At 43.5% G+C, this 18,372-nt stretch overlaps 1 protein-coding gene across 3 annotated transcripts; it reads right to left on the minus strand.

The window, feature by feature from the left end:
- Positions 1-1,500: 1,500 nt before the first annotated feature.
- Positions 1,501-17,512, minus strand: HYAL1 (hyaluronidase 1). 3 transcript variants are annotated; one of them, XM_053377435.1, is made up of 4 exons: positions 17,308-17,512; positions 5,890-7,386; positions 3,421-3,510; positions 1,501-2,336 (listed from the first exon to the last, which is right to left on the minus strand). In XM_053377435.1, exons 2-4 carry the CDS (start codon positions 6,811-6,813, stop codon positions 2,022-2,024), a joined length of 1,329 nt encoding a protein of 442 aa, XP_053233410.1. In that variant the 5' UTR covers positions 6,814-7,386; positions 17,308-17,512; the 3' UTR covers positions 1,501-2,021. The 3 variants fall into 3 exon arrangements, with proteins under 3 accessions (XP_053233410.1, XP_053233409.1, XP_053233408.1); XM_053377434.1 differs by lacking the exon at positions 17,308-17,512 and adding an exon at positions 16,893-17,294; XM_053377433.1 differs by lacking the exon at positions 17,308-17,512 and adding an exon at positions 16,791-16,884.
- Between the last annotated feature and the right edge of the window lie 860 nt (positions 17,513-18,372).

Consider the following 18,372-nt stretch of genomic DNA (forward strand, 5'->3'; position numbering starts at 1 on the left):
ATGAAGAGTGGCTTCTTCTGACTAATGGCCTAAGAATTACTACCCAAAACCCCCAGTTAGAGTCATATACTACTGTGCCTGCTCAGTTTCATAAATATGATATTGCTACATCTAACAATATCATAGAGGCTCTAGCTGAAGTTCCTCTCAACTTGGGGAGGAAGCAGGATCATACATCAAAAACTATATGCTGGGATACCACATTCAATCTGCTGTCCTAATTCGGCCTTCCCCAACCTGATGCCCCCTAGATGTTTTGAACTACAACTCCCATCATCCCCAGCCAGCCCATGAATCTAAAACATCTGGAGAGCACCAGCTTGAGGAAGGTTGTCCTTATTCAATTGCAACACAACAGCCTTGCTGTGTTGCCAGTGGGTCTTATTCTCTGGTAGCTGCCTGCCACCCCCCCTCCCACTTACTCTTGTAGCCCAAATGGGTAGTAACCTGAGATGCACCAAAGCAATTGCTTTTCAAAAGGTCCCGAGCCACTGCACCTGGCATTCCTTGGTTCACAAACTGCTAGGGAAATCAGGACTAGCTTCCAGCTGCCTTACCCTGGTCCAAGCTCAAAGCAACTTGATTGTTTCCCTGGCAAACCACCCCTAACTTCCTCAAACCCAAGAACTCTGAGACCAAGGGCACTGTGCATATCCCAGACAGTTCCCTTGTAAGTTACTCAGAGTGTAAAGACAGCCCACACTCCCTGAGCCCTTCCCAGATCTCGGAAGAGCATGCTGGTCTCTTATACACTGATCTTAAACTTTCAGTAGCATAAATTCCAAGCATCTCTAGGCACATGGTTACGGTGGAACCCAGGTAGGCAAAATAACCTTCCACCTCCACTCCTTCATGGTCTCCTGAGAAAGTCAGATGCCAATATAAGACACGTGGGGATTCTAAAACTCTGAGGCTGGGAATAACACACACTTCAGTGGTCAGCTTAGGAAACTTTATTAAATCTTTATAAAAGGTAAAGGAAAAGCAGGCAGAAGGTCAAAACAGAAAACAAAATAAACCAGGACACTGTGGCTCTAAAACTGGTCTAGCCATTACAATATGATTCTAATTTACTTATGAATAGACAACAAAGATGATCAGCTTTGCATAAAGTCCAGTCTGAATCCCGGATGGTGGGAGGGAACGCAGAGGCAGCTAAGCTTTCTTAAAGGTTCTCTCTCCCTTGTCTTCTTGAGGGAGTGACTTCTGACAACTGCTGACCAAGGGGGCCAGTGTTGAGGCTGCTGTAGTCTCTCAGGTAGGCGTCTTAGGTACCCTCCTTAAAACTGAAGAGAATTGGCAGGAGATACTTGACAACCTGGCTTAGAGAAATGGTGGGGCAAATCAGGGCCTTTCTCCACAGTCCTAACAACTAACAAGTCTGAGAATAATTTCAGATCTCCTGCTTGAAACACAAAGTCTACTCCTGAAGACAGCCAGGAGGCCTCTTGGAGAGCAGAAGTCATATGTGAGATAGAACAGAGTGTTGTGAAATATATTTCAGGAGAAAGCCAAGTATGTGCTTCTGGGGAAAGTATGTATAAGCACATGTTGACCAGAAGGTACATGTGGAGATCCTCTCATAAGTGTGTAGTGGTGAGGGAAGAGAGAGAGAGAGAAGAGATTTTTATATCCCTAAGGAGTACAGGCTGGTGCAATGTGCCTTTCCTGCAGCTTTCCTTGCCAATTACCATATTTTTCGCTCCATAAGACGCACTTTTTTCCTCCTAAAAAGTAAGGGGAGTGAATGCCTATGGACGGCGGCGGGATCCCGCTGCAGTTGCGAGCGGAGGATCCATGGCTCTCCTTCCTTCCCTCCTCTGAGGCTCGCTTTAAAGCAGCAAAGCGGACAGGAGCTGCCCGCTTTGCTGCTTTAAATAGTTTAGTACAACATTTGATTCAGAATATTTTTCTCCGTGTTTTCCTCCTCTAAAAACTAGGTGCGTCTTATGGTCAGGTGCATCTTATGGAGCGAAAAATACGGTAAGTGCCTGTGCAAACAGATAAGGTGCCTCTCTCTCTTAAGTTGACTTTTTCTCACACTGCGAGCCTTCCCAGCCACTGTAACATTGGCATGCAAATTCTTTGGCCATCTGGACTTGCTCCTTGGCTGACATCTGACCCCTGACAACAAAGTGTGGCTCTTCTGAATGCCTCTGAATAGAGAAGCTGGCAGGAGTGAGGTGCAGAAAAGCATCGAGGTGCCCGTCCTGCCGCACACAGCGGCCGTTCTTTGAACACAAAATCTGGCTACACAGCCTGGTGCTGCTGGTCACGTTTACAATGTACGGACCAAGGACAGTGTCCACGTACTTCTTCACATCGAGGCAGGCTTCCTGAAAGGGGCAAAACCAAGTCCAGGGGAAGAAAGTTAGCATTTTCCCATTCCAAGTGGGCAACAGCCAAGTTCCTTCAACACATCCTTGCTGTTGTAGGACCAAACCTTTAAGAGCATGAATGGGAGGATTCCTCCTGCCACTGCCTGATCTCCAAGCCCCATATTTAGTCCCCCATGAGTTACTCACAAAGTGAGACCAACATCAACACACACCTAATCGCAGAACTAACAAAATTAGCCATTCGCCTTCATGACCTTAATCTGTATTTTCATTTTTTAACGGTGTCTTATGTTTTTAACCTTGTATACCACCCTGATAATTTGTGATGTGGCAGTGCAGACTTTTATAAATATAAATAAAGAAGCCTGGCTGGCTAGCTGACTTGATGATGCAAAAGGACTACCACTAACCCCATCCAAGCTAATAACGGCATCCTATCCCAGAGGTTCTCCTTCAACCTATACATTTGTGAATATAAAAAGTTTTGCTAAGAGGCAATAAGGTTCCAAGGCACATTCAGGACTGTCCCCTTCAACGTAGACTCGCCAGTCTAAACTGGGGCTTCCCATCATTTGGTAAAGGAGGAGAAAAGCAAGTCAAAAAATAAGGATGCTTCACCTCTCTCTTAAGGGACTTGCAAATCTGAGCACCTCATAGTCACAGATTTATTCACAACCACAAGGCTGCTACCGTAACACACAGGTTAATGTACAAAAGCAGAGAGAAATTTATGTACTGCTTGGTTGTAAGAAAACAAAACTAAACAAAACTGTGCTCCATAGCTACAGGATCCTGCTGCTGTCCCCTGACTGGTTCACTTTTTTGGCCTCATTTTTATCCCACGCTTCCTCAAGGAGCCCAGAGTAACACATAAAGTTCTTCCGCCCTCCCCCAATTTATCCTCACAAGAACCCTGCAAGGTACGTTGGGCCAAGATACTGTGACTGGCTCCAAGACCCCCCAGCAACTTCCATGGCTGAATGAGGATCTGAACCTGGGACTCAACAGTCAGGCTCCCGACACTCCAACCACTGAACCACACTGGCTCCCACTCCCAATCCTGCTCCTCTGCGTCACTCACCTCAGAGTTACTGTCATTTGTGCTCCCCCACAAGATGACCCCAGCAGCACCTTGAGAAGCACTCTCACCAATGGTGTGGACCAGGTCCTCCTGCAGAACAAGCAGAGCAAAAACAGTGAGTTCACCAGTAGTCTCTTCTCTGACATCTGGATTTGCATGCCCATCATTGGGTCCTTCTTGGTCCATTAAAACCAGAGGTGATGAACCAGTGACTTCTTGAACTCTAGCTCCCATTAGCCCTGGCCAGCATGGCAATGGCCAGGGGTGATGGGGAGCTATAGTTGAGCAACATCTGGATGGCCACATGTTCCCCACCCCTCCTTAAGACACTATGGGTTATGGACAGAAGCAGCAACACTCTGGGTATCTTGGCCATACTTAGGATTATGTATTAGGAAAGGAATCAGGAAATGATCAGTGATTAAACATTTAGCCTGTTGCCTTTAACAAAGTGTTTAAAAAATAAACCTTTTTTTTGGAGATCTAACTCCTTCTCCTCAGTGGCTCCTTTGTTAATTCACCTTTGTGTGGATGACCTTCAAATCTATCTGCTTCTATCGAATCACTTGTCTCAAGATATCTTTCTGATCTGACACTTCCTTGTGGACATGCCAGCATTATTATTACATGCCCCTGTCTCCCAGGCATGCAATGCTTTTCTGAGTCATCTTCAAATTCCTCCACAGTCAAGTCATCGCCCAGTGCTGATGCTCCTTCCTCTTCAACATTCTTAGAAACCACCTGATTCCTCCTCTCATCCATGCTCTGGTCACATCCTGCCTTCGCTGCTACAAATCCTGCTGCTCATCACTCTCTTGTCCTCTCTCCATTTCAGCAAATTCAGAAAGCCTCAGCTAAAACGATCCCTCTGTCTAAAGATCCTGTAGTAAAATTATTTGGATATGTAAAGTATAGTGTACTAGAAAATGATTTAGAGATAGTGATTACTTTGCTAACAGCAGCCAGGCTTACAATATGACAGAGCCATCCACTGGCACATTGAGTTAATTGGATAGGCAACGAGAACACAAATTCATTGAGAAGGGAAGTTTGTTCGTCTCTTATCAGAACAACAAAATTCAGGATTCAGCAAAAACCTATATTTGCCACTAGTTTAATCTCTTGGAATATGTTATTTATTATTATTTATTTAATAAATGTAAACACCTCTTGATTATTAAAAAAAACCTCAAAGCACTTTACAAAATTGGAAGTACAGATCAGGAAATTTAAATACGAGAAGCATTGTACAGCAATATGCTTAGTATGCTCAGCAGGAAGAGGGAATCATATGTTTTTAATTACGTGAATATTTCTTAGTATACGATATTTATACTGGCCTGTTTTCACACTGACTTTGTTCTGTGCAGCCATGGGGAGGGGGAGCAGAAGTGTTTTTCAGAGCCTGCTTGCGAGGAGATGCTCGCTATGTGGAAATAGCGTGAGAGGAGCCTGGGTTTTGCAGTCACCACCCACCCCAAACCTTCCCTATGAAAGGGGCACAAGGTGAGAAAAGGGTAGAAGAAGCAGTGGGAGGGGGAGGAATGGTGTCTTGAAAAAGCCTGATCTGAAATAAAGCTCTGGCTCATTTCCCTGCTGCTCCCTACTAAGTATATGGAAGAACCTCTCCCCCTCTCTTGTGTCACCATGGCAGTGTTTCATCTCTTCCTTTAAATTCATTCTTAAAATAGCTTCCCTCTGCAAAGGCTCTCCTGGGCTCCCCTAGATTCACTTGTTCCATGCCTATCACTAGCTAACTCCTCTACAGCCTTCCTTCCAAAACATCCTCACCCCACCTCCCTACACCCCAAATCAAAGCTTATCTTCTCCTTAGTCCTGCCCATTACTGACAAACTAAAGTCTGCTGGGCAGGGACTGTGCTAGTTTGAGGTTTTGCAGTACATTTTCATTACTGACACAACATCAACATTTATAATTTTTTTTTAAAAAACCCGATTTTCTTAAAAGAAATCTGAAATAGGAATAGTTTGATATTTTTCTTTCATAATATTTACTTATAAAATGGGGGGAAATTAAAATACATAACAACATTCGAAAACACAAGAATTTTCAACATTGGCTTATTGAAAAACAAGAGCCTTCATAATACTTCTCACCAAAAATAAAAGTGTGACATATACCAGAAACAGTTGCAAAAGGGAGAACAACAACAGCTTTTTTGCTTAACCAGGAGAAATGTTATGAACATCTACATGTTGGGGTAAGTGTTTTTCTCAAAATGAAATATTAGAATATTAATATTAATATTAGAAATATTTGACATGGCTACCGCTCATTCCCAGGAAAATCACTGTAGCAGATTCTTAATGGCAGCTGCACACACTGAAGCCAAGATTCTCCAAGCATCCCGACAGAGAAGTATCTCCCACTTCCATGTTGTGTTTTCAGGTTAAGTACTTATTGGCAAAGATTGATCGTATTCTCATTGGGACATCTGGGAAAGCTTACCTGTGACAGGAAGCTCTGTGTCTGTGTGGGCTGATATTCAATGGAAGCATAAGGCAAGACTGGGATGCTTCCATTCCCCGTCTGGTTCACTATCCTGAATGCCTCTTGGACTCGATGACGGACAAACTCAAGAGTCTTGTTGAGGAATCTGAGCTCTTTGGGAAGATAAATGCTGGGATAGAGAACTCGGCTTTGGTTCCACAGCCACTGCAATTCGTCATTCCTCTGCTTCTCAATCTCTGGACATTCTCCGGTGTAATCGGTGCTTTTGTATTCATTGTTATAGCAGTCAGGGAAGCCATAGAAGCCCCAGAAACCCTCTGGCCTCAGGCTTCGGCCAAGCGCCAAAGTCAGCTCCATGAACGCCCGACTCATTTGCTCGAATTCTCGCTTAGCTTCCCTAGCCACCTTATCAGCAGGCCAGTCGGGGTGCTGCTCCTTCACCAGCTCTATGGATTTATTCCGGTAGATCTGCATGGAGTTCCAGTTGCGAACCCACAAGGGACGCCAGCTCTCCCAGTCCACGACCGCCAGACCTTTGAAACCTGCCTCCGAAATTGTTTTTTCAATATCTTGCCAAGTCTTCCAAAGATGACTATTGAGGCTGGCATTTTGGGGGGTGCCCCCATTGACTGCTGTGCCGTTCTCAGTGTAGTATGGATAATATCCTAACCTGTGGCTGTAGAAAAGGGTAATGTCGCTCCCTGTGAATGATTCGTTCTGGTTGGCAACCACATCAAAAATCCCCAAGTCCAGGGATACTCTGTATTTCTCTTCACATTCTCGACTGGGAGCATTCCAGACAGTGATGAATGGGTGATCCAGTATTACAGGGCCTCCACCAGCCATTCGACGGCTCCAAGCCACTGAGAAAACATCCAGCAAGCAGACCCACAGTGTCAAGTATGCTGTAATAACTGCCATTTTGAAGCCGATTTCCTAAGATACCTTTGGAAATTGCTCTAGGCTTTCACCTCCTTTTCAGCACCACCTGCTTCTGGCAGAATAATGTCCCTTCCAGCAAATGGGGAAGTAACCTCAGCAGAGAGGCAGCAGGGAGAGAATTTATCAGAGTCAGCAGTTTGCTCTTCTTACCCCATCTCTCAAGAGGAAGAAGCTATAACAGAGGAGAGCTTGTTGGTCTTCATAATTTTCCTCCTCTGTTTCCAGATTCTTCCAGAAGCAAACCAAGCAGAAAATACATGTCAGAGCCCTACAATGGAAATGTTGCTGGGACTGACCTTTGGTCTTTGCTTATCCAGTGACTTTGACAAACATTTTGATAGTGTCGGCCGAGTGGGCAAAGGGATCCTTATCCCTTGGACTGCCAGTCCTTTGGTTAACAGGTTTGGCTAATGTCTCTGTTTCCATCCTCAAGCAGAATCACGTTCTTCCTCTTCTGGATCATTGCAGGGTCATTCTACAGAGGCGGCCCTCACAATGAGGAGGCTGGATGTGTGCAAATAGACAGGACCCTCTGAATGCAGGTTAAATCTCCTATGGTGAAAAAGGGAAGCATCAAGGCAAAACAGGGATCAAATAATAGTACTGATGTAGCACATTTCAAGTGTTCAGAGCATTTCAACAAAACATTACCTCAGAAATCCTTACAGCAGCCCTGAAAGGTACCAGTATTACTTTCTCAGTTCCCTTAACAAATTAGTTTCCAGGATCTTTTGTGGGAAACCATTAATGTTTGAAGTGGCATGAGAGTGCTTTAAATGTATGGAGCGAGAGATCGTGGTCTTGTTTCAGTATCAGCAATGGGAGAGCTTCCTCCAGCACACCTGGGGACAGCAGCATAGTTACAGGAATGCAAAACAAGTCACATGGCATAGGTCAGGGGTGCCCAAAATTTTTTCAAAGAGGGCCAGATTTGATGAAGTGAACATGCGGTGTGAGGGCCGACCAAAGTTGTTGAGCTTTTCAAAGGATTTGACCCCAAGAAATAAACTGCCACAGGGGCCGAATTAGGCCCCCAAAACAGACTTTGGACATGTCTAGCATAGGTAACTGTCCCCCAGCGGAAGGGCACAGCCAGAGGGCATGAGAGAAAGGGCTGTGGACCTGTCACCATTGTCCCCTCTTCCTTGCATGTGTCTAAGAAAGCCGACTTCATAAAACTTAGGGAAGTGCTGGGTGAGATCCCATGGACAGTAATACTAAAAGGAAAGGGAGTTCATGATGGCTGGGAGTTTGTTAAGAGGGAGATAGTAAAAGCACAACTTCAGGCAATACCAATGAGACGGAAACATGGAAGGTACCTAAAGAAGCCAGGGTGGCTATCTAAAGAACTTTTAACTGAGTTAAGATTAAAAAAGGATGTGTACAAAAAATGGAAAAGGGGGGAAACCACCAAAGAGGAATTCAAACAAATAGCCAGCACGTGTAGACACAAAGTCAGAAAAGCTAAAGCACAGATTGAACTCAGGCTTGCTAGAGAGGTTAAAAGCAACAAAAAAGGCTTTTATGGGTATGTTCGTAGCAAAAGGAAGAACAAAGAAACAGTGGGGTCACTCAGAGGAGAAGATGGTGAAATGCAAACAGGGGACACAGAAAGGGCTGAACTCCTCAATGCCTTCTTTGCCTCAGTCTTCTCCGATAAAGAAAACAATGCCCGACCTGAAGAATTTGGAGCAAATGATTCAGCAGAGGAAACACAGCCCAGAATAACTAAGGAGATAGTACAAGAATACTTGGCTAGTTTAGATGTATTCAAGTCTCCAGGGCCAGATGAACTGCATCCAAGAGTATTAAAAGAACTGGCAGATGTGATCTCAGAACCACTGGCAGTCATCTTTGAGAATTCCTGGAGAACAGGCGAAGTCCCGGCAGACTGGAGGAGGGCAAATGTTGTCCCTATTTTCAAAAAGGGGAAAAGAGAGGACCCAAATAATTACCGCCCAGTGAGTCTGACATCAATACCAGGGAAGATTCTGGAGCAGATCATTAAGCAAACAGTCTGTGAGCACCTAGAAAGGAATGCTGTGATCACCAATAGTCAGCATGGATTTCTGAAAAATAAGTCATGTCAGACTAACCTGATCTCGTTTTTTGACAGAATTACAAGCCTGGTAGATGAAGGCAACGCAGTGGATGTAGCCTACCTTGATTTCAGCAAGGCATTTGACAAGGTGCCCCATGATATTCTTGTAAAGAAGCTGGTAAAATGCGGTCTTGACTATGCTACCACTCAGTGGATTTGTAACTGGCTGACTGACCGAACCCAAAGGGTGCTCATCAGTGGTTCCTCTTCATCCTGGAGAAGAGTGACTAGTGGGGTGCCACAGGGTTCTGTCTTGGGCCCGGTCTTATTCAACATCTTTATCAATGACTTGGATGATGGACTCAAGGGCATCCTGATCAAATTTGCAGATGACACCAAACTGGGAGGGGTGGCTAACACCCCAGAGGACAGGATCACACTTCAAAACGACCTTGACAGATTAGAGAACTGGGCCAAAACAAACAAGATGAATTTTAACAGGGAGAAATGTAAAGTATTGCACTTGGGCAAAAAAAATGAGAGGCACAAATACAAGATGGGTGACACCTGGCTTGAGAGCACTACATGTGAAAAGGATCTAGGAGTCTTGGTTGACCACAAACTTGACATGAGCCAACAGTGTGACGCGGCAGCTAAAAAAGCCAATGCAATTCTGGGCTGCATCAATAGGAGTATAGCATCTAGATCAAGGGAAGTAATAGTGCCACTGTATTCTGCTCTGGTCAGACCTCACCTGGAGTACTGTGTCCAGTTCTGGGCACCACAGTTCAAGAAGGACATTGACAAACTGGAACGTGTCCAGAGGAGGGCAACCAAAATGGTCAAAGGCCTGGAAACGATGCGGGTCCCGTAGCTCACGGCGGAGCAAGGACCCTCAAAAGTCACAGGCGCGTAGCCTGTGAACCGGAGACTCGGCGGGCACCTTTGCCCCCCCCCCCGACGTTGTGAAATAGCCTTTTTAAAGGCTATAGATCAGCGGAGGGTGCGTGGAGCGGTGCTGAGAGTCGCTTTCACCCAGCCTGCGAAGCGAAGCCGCGTCGCCATTAGCGGAGAGCGCTGACTTCTTCCGAAGATTTTGGATTAAAAAAGAGCAACTTTCCGTGAGTAGGATTGAGCTTGCATTAAAAATTGGACACTAAAATTAAGGAATTTGGGCACCGAGACGGATAAGCATTAAAAAGGAAGTCTGCTTTCCGTCCTGCAGCAAGATTAAAGCGAAAGACAGCTAAGCTGTAACTTTTGACAGGAGAGTTTATGAGCCAAGAAACCCAACACCAAGTAAAGAACTCCCCCCCCAGAAGGCAGGAGAGGGGGGGAAGAAGATTTTAAAGGGATTCCCTGCCTGTTTTAAAGGAGATTGAACTGTTTACCGCTGCTTATCTACCTGGGGGTCGGACTGCCGGAGGAAAGGAACCGGCTAAGGACGGTCGTTACAAAAAAGGTTAGAAAGTAACTGATATATAGACTTTGGTTACTCTCAACTTGAAACATCGTATTTGGCTACATAGTAAGTTACTTGCAGGACACTATTGATTTGGATCTTTTACAAAGAAAGGGACTTGGAGGGCTTTTGCTTTTTGGAAGTGTGGGAACAATTTAAAGTTTAGGAACTGACTTTACGCCCTCTAGAGGATTTGGACAGTTTCAGCAACCAAGTGGAATTTAAAACCTGAGAACTTTTCTCTATTGACAGCTTTAGAGTGTGGGAATGACCTTGAACGAAAGACTTTGTTATGGCAGATGGTAAACAGAAAGAAGATTCACAAGAAACAACTTTGAGATCTGGTAGACAATACAAAGTGGACTCTTCTATGCAAAGAAGGGCCTCTGTATCAGGGGCCTCGGGAACTGCAGCTGTCACAAAGGCAAGAGTGAAAACAATGTCTTCGGAAGAAGCGTTTACAAAGGCCTTGGGAAAAATAAGTGATTCTTTAGAGGAATTAAAGAAGCAAGGTGCTGAAACAAATAAGAAAATTGAAGAAATTTCTGGGAAAATTGATTTAAATACTAAAAGTATAACTGACCTCGGGAATAAAGTGAACTCTAACGCAGAAGCAATTGGGAAACTACTGGAAGATTCATCTACAACGCGAAAGATAGCTGAAGAAGCCAAGGAAATTGCTACTGCTGTTGAAGGGAAACTTCCACCGGTGTACAGGAAACTGGATGAGTATGAACTGACACTTTCTATGCAGGATATGCAACGCAAGGAGAAAAACCTAAGGATTAGACTTGTGCCGGAAAAGGAAGGAGACAACTTGGTGGATTATTTGACAAAAGAGTTTTCTGACTTTTGGAAGCAAGATTTGAAAGAAGAAGAGTTCAAAATAGAGAGTGCATTCAGGTTGGGAATAAGGCAGAGGAAGAATAGACCCAGAGATTGCTTGATAACTCTAAGATCCAAAGAAGAGAGAGATAAAATATTGAACCTGCACTACCAAACAACCCTTCGAATTGAGGATTTCCATATTGAGATCTTTAAAGATATCCCTAAAAGTATCTTGGATGCAAGAGGTCCTTACAAGGATCTGGTGACACTACTGAAGAGGAACTACATACTATTCAGGTGGGAGTTTCCCCAAGGCCTGTCTTTTAAATACAAGGGGAAGAAAAGAAGAATAAAAACAGTGAGTGATAAAGACAAGTTCCTGGGAGAACACGAAGAAGACCTACAGAAAGAGACCTATCCAGGAGAAGGACATCCTTCAAGACTAGATACGGACACAGAACCACCGACAAAGGACGAACAACAATTGGGAGCTGTAGGAGGAACTAAATAACCCCATCATGGCTTTGCAACTTCTAACTTGGAATTGTAATGGTCTAAACAATCCCCGAAAAAGGAAAAATATATTTCATGCTTTAAAGAAAGACCAATTGGACTTGATTTGTTTACAAGAGACCCACGTGACAAGAGCACATAGAAAACTGTTAATAAATAAGAGATTGGGACAAGAATTTATATCTTCAGACAAAGTAAAAAAAAGAGGAGTGGTGATCTACGTAAAGGAAAATTTGCAGCCGAAACAAATTTTTAAAGATGACCAAGGAAGATATCTGGCAATTGAAATTCAATCTCAAGGAGAAAAATTTTTGATAATGGGGATATATGCACCAAATGAAGGGAAAGCAGAATTTTTTAAGAAGTTGCATGAGACTTTAATGGACTATATGGATTATAAACTGATTATGATGGGAGACATGAATGGAGTAGTTTCAACAAATATGGATAAAGCACAAAGACAGGTAGTTACAAAAGATGGAAGACTACCAAAAACTTTTTTTGAAATGACTGACAATATGGATTTGATAGACATCTGGAGAACAAAACACCCATTAGAGAGAGAGGGAACCTTCTTTTCTGAAGCCAAAATGACATGGACTCGGATTGACCAAATTTGGGTGACTAGCAACATGGCGTCGAACATAAGGAAAGTGGAAATCTGCCCCAAAACTCTCTCCGACCATAATGCAGTAAAGATGGTGATGAAGCAAACAACAACTGGTTCCTTCAGGGAAATAGAAGATGCCATTCAAAACATGACGTTGGGCAAATCACCTGGACCGGATGGATTGACTTCCAAATACTACAAAGTTTTGAAGGAAGGGCTTATACAACCTTTGAAGGAAGTCTGCAACGAGATCATGGAGGGGAGAAGGGCACCAGATACGTGGAGAGAGGCCTACATTACACTTATACCAAAGACAGAGACTGAAAAGACCCAACTTAAGAACTACCGACCCATCTCCTTACTAAATGTGGATTACAAAATCTTTGCTGATGTTTTAGCAAAGAGACTGAAAAGAGTTTTGATGGAGGAGATCCATGGAGACCAGGCGGGCTTTCTCCCGAAAAGGCATTTGTCGGACAATGTAAGGAATATAATTGACATTTTGGAGAAGTTGGAAGTGAACATAAACACTAAGGCTGTTTTGATATTTGTGGACGCCGAGAAAGCCTTTGACAATATTTCTTGGAGCTTCATGTTGAAGAACCTCCGGGGGATGGGGGTAGGCCAAGGGTTTGAAAATGGTATAGGTGCAATATATTCTGAACAGAAAGCAAAATTAATTGTAAATAATGTGGTAACAGAAGAGTTTAAGATTGAAAAAGGGACACGACAGGGGTGCCCTATCTCCCCATTACTTTTTATATCGGTCCTGGAGGTTTTGCTTAATATGATCAGGAGGGACCAGTTGGTTAAAGGGATTCAGGTCGGAGCTAAACAATACAAACTGAGAGCATTTGCAGATGACCTAGTACTTACATTGCAAGAGCCAGAAGCTAGCACGAAAAGAGTTTTGGAAATAATTCAAGAGTTTGGTCAATTGGCAGGATTTAAATTGAATAAGTTAAAGACTAAGGTATTGGAGAAAAATTTAACACAGATTGAAAAAGAAAGGTTTCAGAATGAGACGGGGTTGACTGTGGTTAAAAAAGTGAAATATCTGGGTGTGAATATGACAGCTAAGAATGTGAACCTATTCAAAGATAATTATGAAAAAACTTGGACAGAAGTGAATAAAGATCTGGAGATCTGGTCAAATCTGAAGCTTTCCTTATTAGGTCGAATTGCAGTTATAAAAATGAATGTATTGCCAAGAATGTTGTTTCTGTTTCAAGCATTACAAATTATGGACAAAATGGATTGTTTCAAGAAGTGGCAGAAAGATATATCTAAATTTGTCTGGCAGGGCAAGAAGCCCAGAATAAAATTTAAGATATTAACGGATTCAAAGGAAAGAGGGGGGTTTGCCCTGCCAGACTTTAAATTGTACTATGAAGCGGCAGCTTTCTGCTGGCTAAAAGAATGGCTGCTTCTTGAAAACACAGACATTTTGGATTTGGAAGGATTTAACAATATTTTTGGGTGGCATGCATATTTGTGGTATGACAAGGTTAAAGCGCATAAAAGTTTCAAAAATCATATTGTCAGGAAAGCACTATTAAATGTCTGGGTTAGATATAAGGACTTGCTGGAAAATAAGACTCCAAGATGGCTATCACCAATGGAAGCTAAGGCAGTTAAAAAGCTAAATATGGAGTCGAAATGGCCAAGATATTGGGAAATCTTGGAAAAGGAAGGGGACAAATTGAGATTGCAGAGTTTTGAAAAACTAAAAGGGAAGGTGAGAGATTGGTTACATTATCATCAAATAAATGAAGTGTTTAAATTAGACAGTAAAATAGGCTTCCAGGTGGAAAAATCAAAATTAGAGACTGAACTGTTAGAATCCAGTACTAAGAATTTGTCAAAAATGTATGATCTGCTGCTGAAATGGAATACACAAGATGAAATGGTAAAATCAAGTATGATTAAATGGGCTCAGGACATTGGTCATAACATCATGTTTGCTGATTGGGAAAAGTTGTGGACCACCGGGTTGAAGTTTACGGCGTGTAACGCCTTAAGAGAAAACATAATGAAAATGATTTATAGGTGGTACATAACCCCAGTCAAGCTTGCAAAGATCTACCACTTGCCTGATAATAAATGTTGGAAATGTAAAGAAAAGGAAGGTACATTCTTTCACCTCTGGTGGACGTGCCCGAAGATTAAGGCATTCTGGGAAATGATTTACAATGAACTGAAAAAGGTATTTAAATATACTTTCCCCAAGAAACCAGAGGCCTTTCTCTTGGGTATTGTCGGCCAGGGGGTGTTAAAGACAGATACAATTTTTTTTATGTATGCTACAACAGCAGCTAGAATACTTATTGCAAAGTACTGGAAGACACAGGATCTACCCACACTGGAAGAATGGCAGATGAAGGTGATGGACTACATGGGTTTGGCAGAAATGACGAGCAGAATCCGAAACCAGGGAAGAGAAGCGGCGGAAGAGGAATGGAAGAAGTTTAAGGACTACTTAAAGAAATACTATAAAATTAATGACAACTAGAATGATGTTGGGTTTAAAATAAATGGTTACTATTAGTAATGGTTAAGACAAAGAGAATAAGGATGATTAACATAAATTTATAGTAAAATAAGGGAAGATTCGCTGAATAATTGTAAGAACTTGGAATACAGAAACGGGAAGCAAGAGGAAGTCGAGGAAGTAAGGTCTAAGAAATTAGGACATGAAATGGTACTTGTTTTTTGTTCTGTTATTGTTTGTTGCTTGTTTATGTATGTTTTGTTTGTGTTAATATAAAAATTGTTTAATAAAAAATATTATAAAAAAAAAAAAGGCCTGGAAACGATGCCTTATGAGGAACGGCTAAGGGAGCTGGGCATGTTTAGCCTGGAGAAGAGGAGGTTAAGGGGTGATATGATAGCCATGTTCAAATATATAAAAGGATGTCACATAGAGGAGGGAGAAAGGTTGTTTTCTGCTGCTCCAGAGAAGCGGACACGGAGCAATGGATCCAAACTACAAGAAAGAAGATTCCACCTAAACATTAGGAAGAACTTCCTGACAGTAAGAGCTGTTCGACAGTGGAATTTGCTGCCAAGGAGTGTGGTGGAGTCTCCTTCTTTGGAGGTCTTTAAGCAGAGGCTTGACAACCATATGTCAGGAGTGCTCTGATGGTGTTTCCTGCTTGGCAGGGGGTTGGACTCGATGGCCCTTGTGGTCTCTTCCAACTCTATGATTCTATGATTCTATGATTCTATTGAGGCAATCAGCTCTCTCTGCCTAAAAATACAGTCAGCTCTGTAGTGAAGCTTTGAGCCGTTAGTTGCATTGTAAGAGTCAATAATGTTGCCACAGACTCTATAATCAAACAGTTCTGAAACCCACCCTCCCGCTCCCAACAGCAATCTGAGATAAACATGGGGGGTGGAAAATCACATCATTTTCTACAGATGCTAGGTGGACATCTTGCTGCTTGTTTGCATAAAGTACAGCACTGACAGGAAAAGTAAGTACAGGTGACTGAGAAAGAATAGGTTATGTAGGAATGGATAATTAAGAATGTATTTCACCTTAATATTGCACCCCCAGCTGCCATTCTTTGAAAACATTTTCCCTCCTTGGTACTTAGGAGGCTGTTCAAGCACTTAATCCCATTCACTATAGCAAGACCAAGTCATGTGAGCCTGCCAGTCATTAGCAATCACTGACCACCAGTGACAGAGCTGGATCACAGGGGGAAGAGAGTAGGAAGGAAGAAAACAAGCTCCCAGGACAATACCACTACAATATGAAGACACTCACAGGCATAAGAGCAGGGAGATAGTCTACGAACTGTTGGTCCTGGCGATCATGACAATGAAACATTCATAGAGTAATAAATTCTGGAAGAGCTGCAGCAAAAATGAGTGTCTTGTGGAACTTTATGAGATGTAATCAAGCAAAGCATTGACACTCCCTCCACTCCCTGCCCATATCACTGCAGACAGATGGTATGGTGGCCTTTTTCTATGCACTCTAATTCTGAGCTTAAGGAATCTAATTTAGATGCCAATTAGATCAAAGTGATGCATCAGCAATTTCCTTATTTTTATTTATAGATGTGCAGGGGGGCTTTGCAAAGTATTTCAGGCTTTCAGCAACAAGGCTCAAATGTAAACTTTGACAGAGAATAAAGGCTGAGGAATGGAAACTCATTTATGTTGCATAACTCTTAAAATCTAAGTACCATGAATAATCTAGCCCTGAACTGTGTAATCAGACAGTTATTCCCAAGTTTGATCAGAAATCTTTCCCACCCTTGTTAGCTGAAGAAACTGGTGACTGAAGCCAGAATTAAAAGTGCGGTTTTTTAAATTAAAAAAAAATTAAAGCAGATTTTTAAAAATGATTGCTAAACCATTCCCATCTTGAATTATGAAACAACTCATATTGTTTCATGCAGTGCAGGACAAGAGGTCTTGCAGAATTCAGAATTCGCTGGCAGACGCTTGGAGCAACCGGCCAGAAATTTTGGGTGGGAGTGTTTCATTACCGTGAAGGCGGTCGGCTCCCGCGAAGAAGAGGGGATGGGAATTAATCGCCAGGAAACGTGCGAGGAAAAAATACCGCACATTAAAAAAAGAGAGAGACTTACCGGCTCCTGGGGAAGCGGAATATTCCCCAACCCCGCCCCTTTCCCAAACTTTCGGCCAATGGGGATGGAGAGGGGGGACGTCACTTCCAATACAGGACGGAGGGGGCGCGTGGGTGCTCACTAGCTTCATACGCGTTCATGGGTGGGATTTAAAGGCGCGTTTTTGCGGGAGGGGAAGGGAAAGTTGGCGGGGACAGGCGGGGTGGATGAGGAAGAAAGGGTAGGAGACCCGGCGTAGGGCGGGGGTGTTGCTCCAAGCGTTTCTCGTGATGCCCTTGTTGTAAATCTAGCAGGCAGATCCGACTATTATGCTGCACCCCCATGGAGACCGGAGCTCTGCCGCCTTCACCGTGAAAGTGAAGGATTCAGAATTCCGACGCAACCACTGTACACGTGTAAAGTTATATTGCCGTACGAGTCTTCCGCGCCGCCCGTTTCTGTTTTCCAGGAAGAGGGTCGAGAGGGAAATCGTTCTCTTTCTCTCCCGGGTGCGCTGTTTTGGAGGTCGGGGCCATGTGGGGGGCGCTGATCGGCAGAGGGCAGCAGCGATCCCACGCCTGCAACCCGGGAGGGCGAGGCGCAAGGCGGGGGAACAAATCCCTCTTTCCTTCGGAGTCTGGTTTCTATTATGCAGCCTGTCCCGCTTGCTTGGGCTCCGAGGAGGGGGCGGAAGGGGTTTCGGCGAAAGGAAACAATTAAGCTCTGCAGCTTCTGGAGGCAAAAGTCCGGGCTGTGCAGCTGTGGATCGTGGAGGCTTAACTCTTCCCTCTCCAGGACGGGCGACGCAGCAGCAGAAGAATGGCCGGCTGGGGTTTAGCCTCGCCAAACTAGGTCTTTAGGAAAAAATACTACGCACAGGAGCATCACGGGGTATTCAAAAGATCCAAGCCCAGATATTTATTTTTTTTAAAAAATCCGTGTGTTAATTTATAAGCAATTACTGTATATGCAAACCTAGAAATTACTAGAATTTTAAATTTCACAAAGGCAAGCCAATGACTTTCCCGTTCAGATCTCTCACCTGCACCGATAGCTGCTCGACGGGAGCTTGGATGGGGCAGAGCAATCGAAAGTGAGCAATTCAAAGAGGCAGCATTTTAAAAGTGATAAAAGACGCAGGCAATCAATGGGGAGAGTGACCTGATGGGTACTGTGCTGTGTTTGAAGCCACAAATATTAGACTGACTTCAGTTCACACACCTAGGGTTAACTATATATATTTTCTAATCCCCGAGAAACTTCTGCTCTACTCTAAAAAGCTGTATGATAGGCAGGAGTTCAACAGGCACAGCTTCATCCTGCATTGTGATAAATGATGGGAGTTGGGGGAAAGCGGCACCTGTTCTTTTCCTTTTTCTAATGTAGCTGTTAGTTACAAGAGCGTGGGGTGGAGAAGTAGCAACTTGAGTCTAAGCTTTGAGATGGTCTTTCCTGCCACTGGAGGCTTAATTTGAGGCAGACTCTGCCCTGGAAATTTTTC

Source organism: Podarcis raffonei, chromosome 2 (assembly GCF_027172205.1).
Source record: "Podarcis raffonei isolate rPodRaf1 chromosome 2, rPodRaf1.pri, whole genome shotgun sequence".
Lineage (NCBI taxonomy): Eukaryota > Metazoa > Chordata > Lepidosauria > Squamata > Lacertidae > Podarcis > Podarcis raffonei.

Excerpts from the sequence above, each read along its gene's own strand:
- HYAL1 (XM_053377435.1), bottom strand. The coding sequence starts at position 6,813 with ATGGCAGTTATTACAGCATACTTGACACTGTGGGTCTGCTTGCTGGAT. Across the intron at positions 3,511-5,889 it reads CACAGAGCTTCCTGTCACAG|GAGGACCTGGTCCACACCAT; the intron begins GTAAGCTTTCCC and ends CTTGTTCTGCAG. Across the intron at positions 2,337-3,420 it reads CAAATGACAGTAACTCTGAG|GAAGCCTGCCTCGATGTGAA; the intron begins GTGAGTGACGCA and ends TGCCCCTTTCAG.